Source organism: Podarcis bocagei, assembly GCF_964188305.1.
Source record: "Podarcis bocagei genome assembly, chromosome: 15".
NCBI classification, from domain to species: Eukaryota; Metazoa; Chordata; class Lepidosauria; order Squamata; family Lacertidae; genus Podarcis; species Podarcis bocagei.
Window position 1 is genome coordinate 32,112,761 of NC_138141.1, and position 11,038 is coordinate 32,123,798.

General features: G+C 47.0%; 1 protein-coding gene across 3 annotated transcripts in view; it reads left to right on the top strand.

The window, feature by feature from the left end:
• Positions 1–3,589, top strand: part of TMEM132E (transmembrane protein 132E) — a 121,397-nt gene extending 117,808 nt beyond the window's left edge. For all 3 annotated transcript variants that reach the window (XM_081172904.1, XM_081172903.1, XM_081172905.1), the window contains exon 9: positions 1,953–3,589. In XM_081172904.1, coding sequence (XP_081029030.1) covers positions 1,953–2,987 — 1,035 coding nt within the window. In that variant the 3' untranslated portion in view covers positions 2,988–3,589. The remainder of the gene's footprint in view (positions 1–1,952) is intronic.
• The last annotated feature ends 7,449 nt before the right edge of the window (positions 3,590–11,038 follow it).

Consider the following 11,038-nt stretch of genomic DNA (forward strand, 5'->3'; position numbering starts at 1 on the left):
CACAAAGTTTGTAAGTAGTTTTTGCTGGTTCAATCATACCCTTTTGTCACTCTTGGCCATTACATTTTCAAATAGATAAAGTAGCCTAGGAATTTCTAATGCCGCAACGTTACATAACCATGTGAGTCCTGCCTGAGTCCATTTTAAAACTCTTTTCAACCTTCATAACTTCCATTTAATTTAAAATATATGGTTGAAGACAACCCGGTTCCTAGATACGTTATCAGCATAACTGCCCAATTAATTGCTCTCCCTTTCATCAAATTTGCTTTAATTGATTGCAACACATTTATTTCAGGTATGGATGAACTCACTTTTGTAGCCAAACGACGTCACCAAACCTCCCTGTTAATTTCAAGGAATTTCTGGTGCAGATTTCAAGGGATGAGTTAAGGAAAGCATTACATCATCAATGTACAAACAGATTTTGGAACTCGTAGACTGAACCTTCATCCCCGTTGTATCTTCTGTTGATCTTATTAGGACCGCTAACAATTCAATACATATTAGAAAAAGGAAAGGGCAACAACTGCAGAGGGCAACAATTTGTGTCTGGCTCTTCTGTTTACATAAACTGTCCAGCAAAGGGCACCTAAAATGATTCAGGGGATGGAATAATAGAATCATAAAATTGTAGACTTGGGAGGGACCCCTAAGGATCATCTAGTCTAACCCCTTGCAATGCAGGAATCTCAACTAAATCATCCATGAAAGATGGTCATCCAATCTCCATGGAAGGAGAGTCCACAACTCAAGGGAGCCCATTCCACTGTCAGACAGCTTTTACTGTCAGGAGGTTCTTCCTGATGGAGTGGCTCCCTTATGAGGAAAGATTGCCACATTTGGGGTTTACTAGTTTAGAGAAAAGGCAAGGAAGAGGGAGCATGACAGAACTTTATACAGGTAGGCATGGCACGGAGAAAGAAGATAGTGAGAAGTTTTCCTCTCTCACTAGAATTTGTGGACATCCAACAGAGCTGAATGTTGGCAGATTCAGGACAGATGATAAGCGAAAGATAAACGTGGAACTCACTCCAACAGGAGGCGGTGAAGGCCACCAACCCTGATGGGCTTAAAAAAGGATTGGACAAATTCATGGAGGGCTATTGATGGCTGCCAGCCATGACAGCTGTGCTCTGCCTCCACAGTTGGAGGCAGCAATGCTTCTTTTTTATTATACATTTTTATTAATTTTTAACATATTAATTAACATTCATACAACAGAACTTCTCATCATATACAATTTTTTTTGGGTCTTCCGTCAACACCTCTGATGATTTTCTGTATTTATCACTTATTATGCATTTCTCAATTTCATATTACCTTTAAATATCTTTAATAATTCCCCTCATTGTCTTTTTTTTGGGCAATATTTCTAATAACGCACCTTACAAAACTTCTTGCAGTCCTAGTAGCGTAATCTGTTCATCACAATTACTTTTCAAATTGTCCGTAAATTTACTCCAGTCTTCTGAGAATCTCTGGTCCCGCAGGTTTCGAATCCTTCCTGTTAGTTTATCTAATTCTGCATAGTCCATCAGTTTCATCCTCCAGGAGGCAGCAATGCTTCTGAACGCCACAGGAGGGGAGAGGGCTCTTGTGACCCGGTTTTCCTTGCAGGGTTCCTGCAGACATCAGGTTGGCGACTGTGAGAGCAGGATGCTGGATTGGGTAGGCCATTGCCCTGATCCAGTAGGCTCATCTTATGTAAGAGAATGGGATCTGGGCCAGCGAAAGGGCGTGGCCTCAGAAGGGGGCGTGGCTTCCAAAGAGGGCGTGTGGCCTAACCAAGAGACATTGCCTGGGGAAAGTTTGAAGGGCCAGACAGAGAAACCCATGGGGGCCACATTCAGTCCACAGTCTCGAGGTTTCCTGCTCCTGATGTGAAAAGGGACGGGGGGGGGGTTTCCACACAGTTTGTTCCCCACCTTTCATTTCTCCTTCTTCCGCAGGAGGCCTTGCTGAGCCTCTGGGTGTCATACAGCGACGGCACGACCGCCCCGCTCTCCTTGTATGACCCCAAGGACTACACGCTGGTGGTGACCAGCCAGGACCGGGCGGTGGTGTCGGTGATGCCTGAGAGAGCCTTTCCGCTGGTGATGGCCGAAGGCGAGGGGGCTGGCGAACTGGTCAGGGCTGAGCTCATGATCTCCGAGAGCTGTCAGAAGACCAAGAGGAAGAGCGTGCTGGCCACCGCCCTGGCTAGCGTCCGAGTGCATTTCAGCTCTGAGGAGGAACCCACCTATGACTACGAGCCTGTCCAAACGCCCAGCAGGCCCGGGCGGGAGAAGGGGAGCCCTGGCACCACGCCCCGGGTGGAAGGCGACTGGCACTTGCCGCCCAGCCCGGAGAGCCGCCCGCCCAGCGCCGCCCTCCCGACCGAGGACTTCCCCACCATCCCCACAGGTTATGTGCAGGTGACGCGGGGCCTGACGGACCTCGAGATCGGCATGTACGCCCTGCTGGGCGTCTTCTGCCTCGCCATCCTCGTCTTCCTCATCAACTGCATCGTCTTCGTCCTCAAGTACCGTCACAAGCGGATCCCGCCGGAAGGCCAGACCAACATGGACCACTCTCACCACTGGGTTTTCCTGGGCAACGGGCAGCCCTTGCGGGCCCAGAACGACCTCTCGCCACAGCCGGAGAGCTTGGGCAACCCTCTGGAGAACGTCCAGACCTGCTGCCACGCCGACCACCACAGCAGCGGCTCCTCGCAGACCAGCGTGCAGAGCCAAGTGCACGGGCGGGGGGACGGCTCCTCGGGGGGCTCCACCAGGGACCAGAGCGAGGACCCGCTCAACTCGCCCACCTCCAAGCGGAAGCGGGTCAAGTTCACCACCTTCGCCACCATGCCCTCCGAGGAGCTGGCGTACAACTCCATCCCCATCGCCGACGAGGAGGACTTGGAGTGGGTCTGCCAGGACATGGGTCTCCAGGGACCCGAGGAACTGCACAACTACATCCACAGGATCAAGGAGATTGCATAGCAGGCTTGGGCCCCACGCTTACTGGAGGCGGAGGGGGCTCCCTTTGGAGAATCGGAATGGATCAGCCGCATCTCCCTCCGGCGTTTGCTGGGCTCCCCTGCGGCCCTCCTCTAAGTGGACCAGCCCGCCGCTGGCCCTGCTATGTTCAGAGAGAGAAGGAGGGCAACCCCCTCGGAGGGGGATGGATCCTTTTGCTCAGAGGGGGAGCCGGATGTGCAGAAAGCCGCTTCTGCCGCAACTGTGGAAGTGCCAGGCGACGTGCTGGGATTGGGTGGGGGAGACTGGGCCAGCTGCGGCCAGCTGGTGCTTCTGCCCATAGCCAAGTATTTAAAGGGGTGTGGGGTGGGTGACGCCGCCAAGCAGGCCGAGAGGAGTGGAGAGCTCAGGAGCCACCATATGGAATTGCCCCACAGAGGGGATAAGTCCTTGCACCTGATTTCGGTTTGGCCGGGGGAGAGGGGGAAGCTTGCTCCTGGCCTCCCCAAAACAACCACTGCTGCCTTTGCTGCCGCCCGTCTCTGAAAGGCAATCCTCCCCTCGGCTTTTCTTCTTCATTTTTTTTTTTTTTTGCACAATAAATGTTGACTGTTTTTTTTTATATATATAAAAAATAAAATAAAAAAGATAATATTCAGGGATTCTGTCTGATCGGGTGGGACCTGTGTGGAGCGGTGCTGCCTGCCCAAGCCATAATCTGATTCCTGCATTGCCCTGCCCATGCTCCTGACTGGGTTTGTTTACCTGATACGCAATTTGGTTTTCCCAGTGAGGGGGTGTGTGCGTTGTGGAACAAAGTTGGAAGCCAGGAGACTTGCAGGCATGCACATCCTTGCACCAAATATCAGTGGAATAAGTCCCTGGAAGAGACTGTCTGGTTCCCTTTCTGGGACAGCCTCCCAGTATTTACTTGCTTGGTGGGCTGACTGGGTGGGCCTTGCAGCCCAACCAGCAGTCATAATGGTGGTTGCAGCGTTCCTTCCCTTCTGCTCAGCAGTGCTTCTAGTCCCTAGTGAGGCAATGCAACCCACCTTCCAGAGAGGGGGGTGGTGGACATGCTCTCTCTTTCCTGTAAACTCTCTTCCATTCCTCTTTGCCAGCTGAGCTTCTGGGAAGGGAGCTCCTCTGTGTGACCCAAGGAAGGAGGTCTTGGACAAGGGGGAGGCAGGTTAGGAGGCAAGGCTTAAACAGGGCATTGGGATAGCCATGGCTGTGCTGTTTGGGGCAAGGTCATCTCTTTGCACGCAGAAAGTCCCAGGTTTCAACTCCAACAGCATCTTCAGGTCAAGCTGGGAATCTCCCCTGCCTGATACCCTGGGAAGCAGCTGCCAGTTAGCGTAGACAGTACTGAGCTACATGGACCAGTGTTATAGGGCAGCTTCCTATGGTCCAGTGGGTCAATGTGTGGGAGGAGGGCTGGATTTCACATTTTGGTTAAAAAACACAAGCTCCTCTTGGATGCAGGATTCTCATTTCCCCCTTCATGGGTCTCTCTTTATTTCTCCTTGGGTTGATCTTCTTTTCCTTGGTTTGGGGTGGGGTTGGGGAGGCAGGGGTGTTGGTCCCCGCAGGTGAAAACATTCATTTGGACGAGACTCCAAAAAAGGATTTGGAACTCAAGTGTTGCTGACGGGGGTGGCGTCTTTCAATGATATCTGAGAGTCTGTGGCAGCGCACATCACAAGGCTGATTGACCCTCCAAGACTCAGAGGGGGTTTAGGCACTAGGGGGATATCTTGTTCGGAGTGGGCCTTGGATAACTGCCCTTCCATGTCAGTCGTTCCAAAAGGTCCCCTTTCCTTTGGATCAGAACCAGTCTACCCATGCAAGAGAATCACATGGTATGGTTCCTAGGTGGACCCAGGTTGCAAGGGGTGGGGGTGGAATCTCAGAATGAAAAAAACACATGACCCCCCTTCCCCATTGGGACTTCGTTGCTGTCACATGTTTGAAAGAAAAACTGGGAACTGAAGCCTAATGGTGGACTACAGCCAATGGTGGCAGCCCATGGAGTAGAACTCTATGATGTCACTTGTCCTGGACTGTACCACTGAAGGGGGAGGGAAGGGGAGTCTCATGGCCTTGGATATCCCCCCCCCCCACAGCCCCGACCCATCCTCTCAATTAAAGCAATGTAAAATAAATATATTAAAATTCAGCTAGTAAAAAGAGCACAGCATAATTAAAAGCCCTCCCTTTTTAAAAAAAGAGCTCCCAAAGGCCGTTTGGAAGGACAGCAAGGAGCATAGAAGCCAAATTCTAGAGGCCAAGGTCCCTTCGGGCCCCCAATAAAATATTTGAGGGGGCTGCCCCCCCAAGTTGATAAGGATTGCCATTCAAATAGTGTAGGTGTCCCCCGTCATGTGATTGATTATGTTGGACGGGGCTTGTCTGCCCCCCCATATTTTATTCAAGTTGGCACCCCTGGCAAGGAGGGAGCCAGTCTGGCTTCTCTAGGGAGGGAGTTGCAAAGTCTGAGAGCAGCCACCAAGAAGGCCCTGCCCCACACCAAGCATGCCTGTGAGGGGGATGGGACTGAGAGAAGGGCCTCCCTTGAAGATCCCAGAGCCCAGGCAGGTTTGTAGGGGAGAAAATGGTCTTTCAGCTAGCCTGGGCCTAAGCCATATAGGGCCTTCTAAGTTATAACCAGCTACATTTCAGCCACTCAGAGAAGTGTTCGCACAGACATTTCTCTACCCTTCATCCATGAGAGGTAAAATCAGCCTGAGTTCAAGGAAGGTTTCCAGCCAAGCAAAAGCATTCAGAGAGGGAGCAGGAAGTGGTCTGAAAGAGTCCTGGCAGCCAGTCTAGAGGGCCACATTTGTCCACTGGGCGTGAGGTTGCCCACCCTTGTACTGTAGCTATTTATTTATATAAATATTTATAAACCAGCTGCTCATATAACATTTCCAAAGTGGTGTATAGTGGTGTATAGCAATATATGCCAATACAATCAAATGTAAGACACTGATTTAAAAAACAAAACAAAACAGCAACAACGATTGGCTCTTCTTAAGAAAATGTAAATCACTGAATTGTCCTGTTAGCACAAAAAAGCTCCTGTTTATTTTATTGATTTAGTCCATTTACACAATCCACCCTTCCTCCACGTAGCTCAAGGTGGCGTACATGGTTCTCCTCCCCATTTTATCCTTGCAACAGCCCTGTGAGGTAGGTTGGGCATAGAGGCAGGGACTGGCCCAAGGTCACCCAGTGAGCGTCATTCAAACCATTGTTTCCCAGTCTGATGCTCTAACTGCTGGCTCTCTTAAGATGAAACTCCGGCCTAAGTTTTCACGTGATGAAATATCAAACTAGTGCTTGGGTTTTTGCATTTATTTCCCACCCTTTTCTCCCAGGAGCTCAAGGAGCTGTGCATTGTTCTTCCACTCCATCAATTACCGTATTTTTTGCTCTATAAGACTCACTTTTCCCCTCCTAATAAGTAAGGGGGGATGTGTGTGTGTCTTATGGAGCAAATGCAGGCTGCGCAGCTATCCCAGAAGCCAGAACAGCAAGAGGGATTGCTGCTTTCACTGCGCAGCGATCCCTCTTGCTGGGTTCTGGCTTCTGGGATTCAGAATATTTTTTTTCTTGTTTTCCTCCTCCAAAAATTAGGTGCGTCTTGTGGTCTGGTGCGTCTTATAGAGTGAAAAATATGGTAATCCCCACAACAACCCTGTGAGGTAGGTTAGGCCGAGAGGCAGCAAGCGGCCCAGAGTCACCCAGTGAGCTTCATGGCTGAGTGGGGATTCGAACCCCGGTGTCTCGGAGGCCTTGGTCCAGCACTCTACCCGCTAGACCGAATTGGCTTTCTAGAGATGCCTGCAGGTTAGCAGCAGGGATGCCAGCCGTTAACTCTGCTCCACAGCGTGGGACCAGCGGCGCAGAATGCCTGACTTCCAGCTGAAGTCAGCCAGGCAGTTTTGAAGCGCAGGGGGGGAACCAGCAGCCTTCTCTGGATGGTCTCGGTGATTGTATTAAACAGTTTGAGCTCTGTAAATCCCACTGTGTGGAATGAGATAATGGAGCTCGCCTATCACATTTCTTCCTGTTCACTGACTGTGGTCTAAGGCTGTAGTTTCCCTCCAGAAAGTGTGAGGACCAGCAAAGTGTTCTGAAATCCCCATTGTTGGTCTGCTGCCGCTGCCGCTGCATATTCAGCCAACAGTTGAATTGCAGCAGTTCTCCAGGGCAAGAAAGACAGGTATCGCATTGCCCAAAGTCCAGTTTCTTGAGAGCCAGTTGCGAGAGTGTCAGACTAGCAGCTGGAAGTAGACCAAGGTTCGAATCCCCCCTAGTTGAGCTTGGGAGACAGTCACTGCCTCTAAGCCTTGCCTACCTCACAAGGTCGTTGTGGGGATTAATTTCAGGAGAGGTAGAACCATGTACCCCACATTGAGCTCCTTGGAGAAAAAGGTGGGATAAATATGGGGGTTTCGGTTGTACAGAGAACAAACAGAAATTTTAAAGTCTACATAAAACACCTCCCCCGGGTGCCAAATTGAATATAATACTGGGGGGATAGGTAAGCCCTGCTCCACATAATCACATGACATGGATGCAAACACAGCATTTGAATGGTAATGCCCATCCACTTTGGGGGGGTGGCCCCCTCAATATTTTATTGGGGGGGCCAAAGACCCCCAGCCCCTAGGAGTTGGCTCCTATGCTCCCCTCCCCATGACAAAACAGGAGAGCCGAAGCATTAGCAGCATATATAAGGAAATAATACATCAATGAGAAGCAAAAGCAGGTGTAAATTCAAGAATAGGAACTGGACCCTGGCAGAAGATCAGGAGAACATCAGGCATGCCTCAATTGTCCTGGCAGTTTCTGACAGATGTTCTTATCTGTGTGATTCAGAGGTGTAGAAGATGAAGTCCAACCGTAGCACACCAGAAGATATTGGCTGTTCTTTTCCCTGCAGGAAATGTAGGTTGTGGGTAATTTTCTTCTAAAATTGCAAGGTTGCAAATGGTTTTTTATGCCATGCTTGTGAAGATAAATAAATGAATGATAATGAATAGATAATTTGGATTCCCTACATAAATGTTGGTGCATCCTGTGTTAACGGAAAAATCTGAGGGCTCTCTTGGACAAAAAGTAAAGACACCAACCAGGATAACTTGGAGCAAAACAGCAGCCTGTAGGCTTGGCCTTTATTGAACTGATGCATCAGGGTGTTCCCCTCACTTGCAGGAGAGAGGAAAGACCCAGAACAATGGGCTGCAAGACCTTATAAAAACTTTTGAAATTCCCCTCCTCTAGGTCAAGCCCACCCCCAGAAACATCATGCATACATTTCAGAAAGGAGGGGTTGACATCATGCATACGTTACAGAAAGGGTTGACATCATGCATACATTACAGAAAGGAGGGGTTGAGGGAGGAGTTGTGGTGGTAACCTGAGTGTCCTGTCACCCAGCTGGTTCCTCCTTTCCCCCTCCCCATGAGTACTTTCCAGGTGACAATGGGGAGTTTGCAGTTTCCTGCCCCCAGAGGGAAGATCTGATCATTGTCCTTTGTTTCAGCCTGTGGTGAATCCACTGTTCTTTGTGATTTTTGATTGTCTTCTGTCTGGGATTATCAGGGTTGACATAGCAACTGGGCAGGGTTCCTGTGGATGTGCTGGTATGCTGGAGAGATTATGGCTGACCAGAAACCAAGCACCCCCCTTTGATCCTTTGATAGTCTTTGTCACATGGAGTAAAAAATGGAACAGTGCAAATCCGATGTATGGTTGATTTTCTATGAATTTATAACAGAAATGTGGCGTATGTAGTGTGTGAGTGTGAGTGTGTGATAGTTTGTACAAACAGAATGATTGGGGTGGGGGGGTTCCTGCTACACCTGGAAGCTGGGCAGTCCCCAGAACTGCAAACTTTGGATTGTTGTAAATAAAAATATGCCCTTTTCCCTTATGGGGTATCCAAGAGCCCATATAGAGTCTTTTGTAATGCTAAAATACTTATTTCCTGGGCCAGGTCACAGGCTCACACCTTATTCAAACACAGATTAAAGTAAGAGACAATGGGGAGGCTTTTCCATTTTTAACCTTGCAGAGAAAGGATTTGGTCAGTTTAGGAATCAAAATGGTTCCACGTTGGCCTTCCTGTACTGATCTATGTATGTGCAGTTATGAACATTACTATATATCTAAAACCATAAAATTCCTATCACAATTTCCCCCCTCTGGGGCTAGAATTTTTCTTAAAAATTTTTGCCCCACAAATAATAACATCGTATGTTGTAGATGGATGTCTTTGTATGAATATATCATATAAAAATAACACATGTTGCGTTTTGCTACTAAATTACTTGTGGCATTCTAACATCCCAAATGAAAATAAAAGAGTTTTCTTGATGTGACAACATCAGCTGTAATGTTAATACTGGGAAATGAGTTAATACCAAGAAAAATGAATGGCAATTTAAAGTTGTGCAGGTACCTTGCACTAGCCAAAATGACAGAATTAGTAAGAAATGCTCAGGCCAAAGGTAAACAAGTACCATTCCACAAACAATGTTTGGTTGTGCTTCGATTAACTTCATAGACATCATGGAGAAACTGATTAAATAAATAAAAACAGATTATTTGTAACTTTAAAAAAAAAAATGTCAAAGCCACAAAGAGATAGAGGTCACTAATACAGCAGGGATTCAGACTTGTTTCACAGAACAGAAAGAAAGTTGCTGTTTGGCTTTTAGGGAAGAAAGACAAAAGAGAAACAAATGCAATTACTTTTTATAGAGTATTTAAATCACTGTTTGCATCCCCTCATTATCATTTGTGCTGTGGGAGAAAAGAAAGGACACTCTGTTAAAAGGGAAAATTATTTCATGTGAGAGGTCTGTCAGGAAGTGCTGTTCCTAAAATGCATAGGCATATACACACACACACACCAAAAAAAAAACAAAAACAAAAACAAAAACTTATAAAATTTAAATTCCATTGGGAGGCGAACCTTTTGTTAGCCCCTGGGGCAAGACATTAAGGGTGATTTCCCTCAATGGTTCCAAATTTTACATAAGGAAATTTGTATAGGTTTCAGGCTCTCCAAACCTTCTCTCTCCCCCCTCCTTTCTCTCTCTCTCTCTTTTGTAAGCTGATCTAGCCTCTGTGCATGTGCAGAGTTCATGTCTCAGCAAACCTTTTATACCATTGAAAATGTTGCATCTTTTGGCTCAATTAGAATAAGGAAGGGAAAGGTAAGGAGTAGATTTTAAAAATAGGGTTAGATTTTGAAACAACAAAAAAGAGAAACTCAGCAATTTAAGTATTCACCAAAGCTAGCAATTTCAGCCCAAGCTTCCTTTATGTACAGGAAAGGGCTATCATTATTGGTCATTTTATCTGGTCATTCGCGGAACAATCAACCGCTCTCTTATTTATGAGTAAAAATGGCCAGGTAAGGAGTGGTTTTTTAAAATAGGGTTAGATTTTAAAACAAAAAAGAGAAACTCAGCAATTCAAGTATTGACCATTCAGCCCAAGCTTCCTTTATGTACAGGAAAGGGCTAATATCCCTCTGGCCATTCGCGGAACAATCAACCGCTCTCTTATTTATGAGTAAAAATGGCCAGAGCGTTAGAATTCATAGGATTTTTTAACATTCTCAGTCATTTCAGCCTTACCATTTGCAGACAAAAAATTATTATTATTATTATTAATATTATTATTTTCTGCGCCTTAATTTACAGGAATGGCCAAGGCTAATTGTACTTGATTATTCATTTGTATGTGCTTAAACTTTGAATTGACTTTTAAGTTTGATTAAAAAAAATAGTAGACAAAATGATAAATACTGTAATCACTCAAATGCTTGATATTACCAGTTGTGCTTCAAAACATCATGGCTTTTACCTCTCACCTTTTAAAACTAAAAAGCAAAGCTAGGCTGAATTTCAACTCCATTACCACACCAGAATTTAAGAATTACCCTCCAATGCTTGCAGACACATGGTCTTCCACACAGCCACAAATTGGGAGAGTTGAAAGGGACCCTGGGGTCATCTAGTCCAACCCTCCAAAATATAGGGTTCACAGCAAGA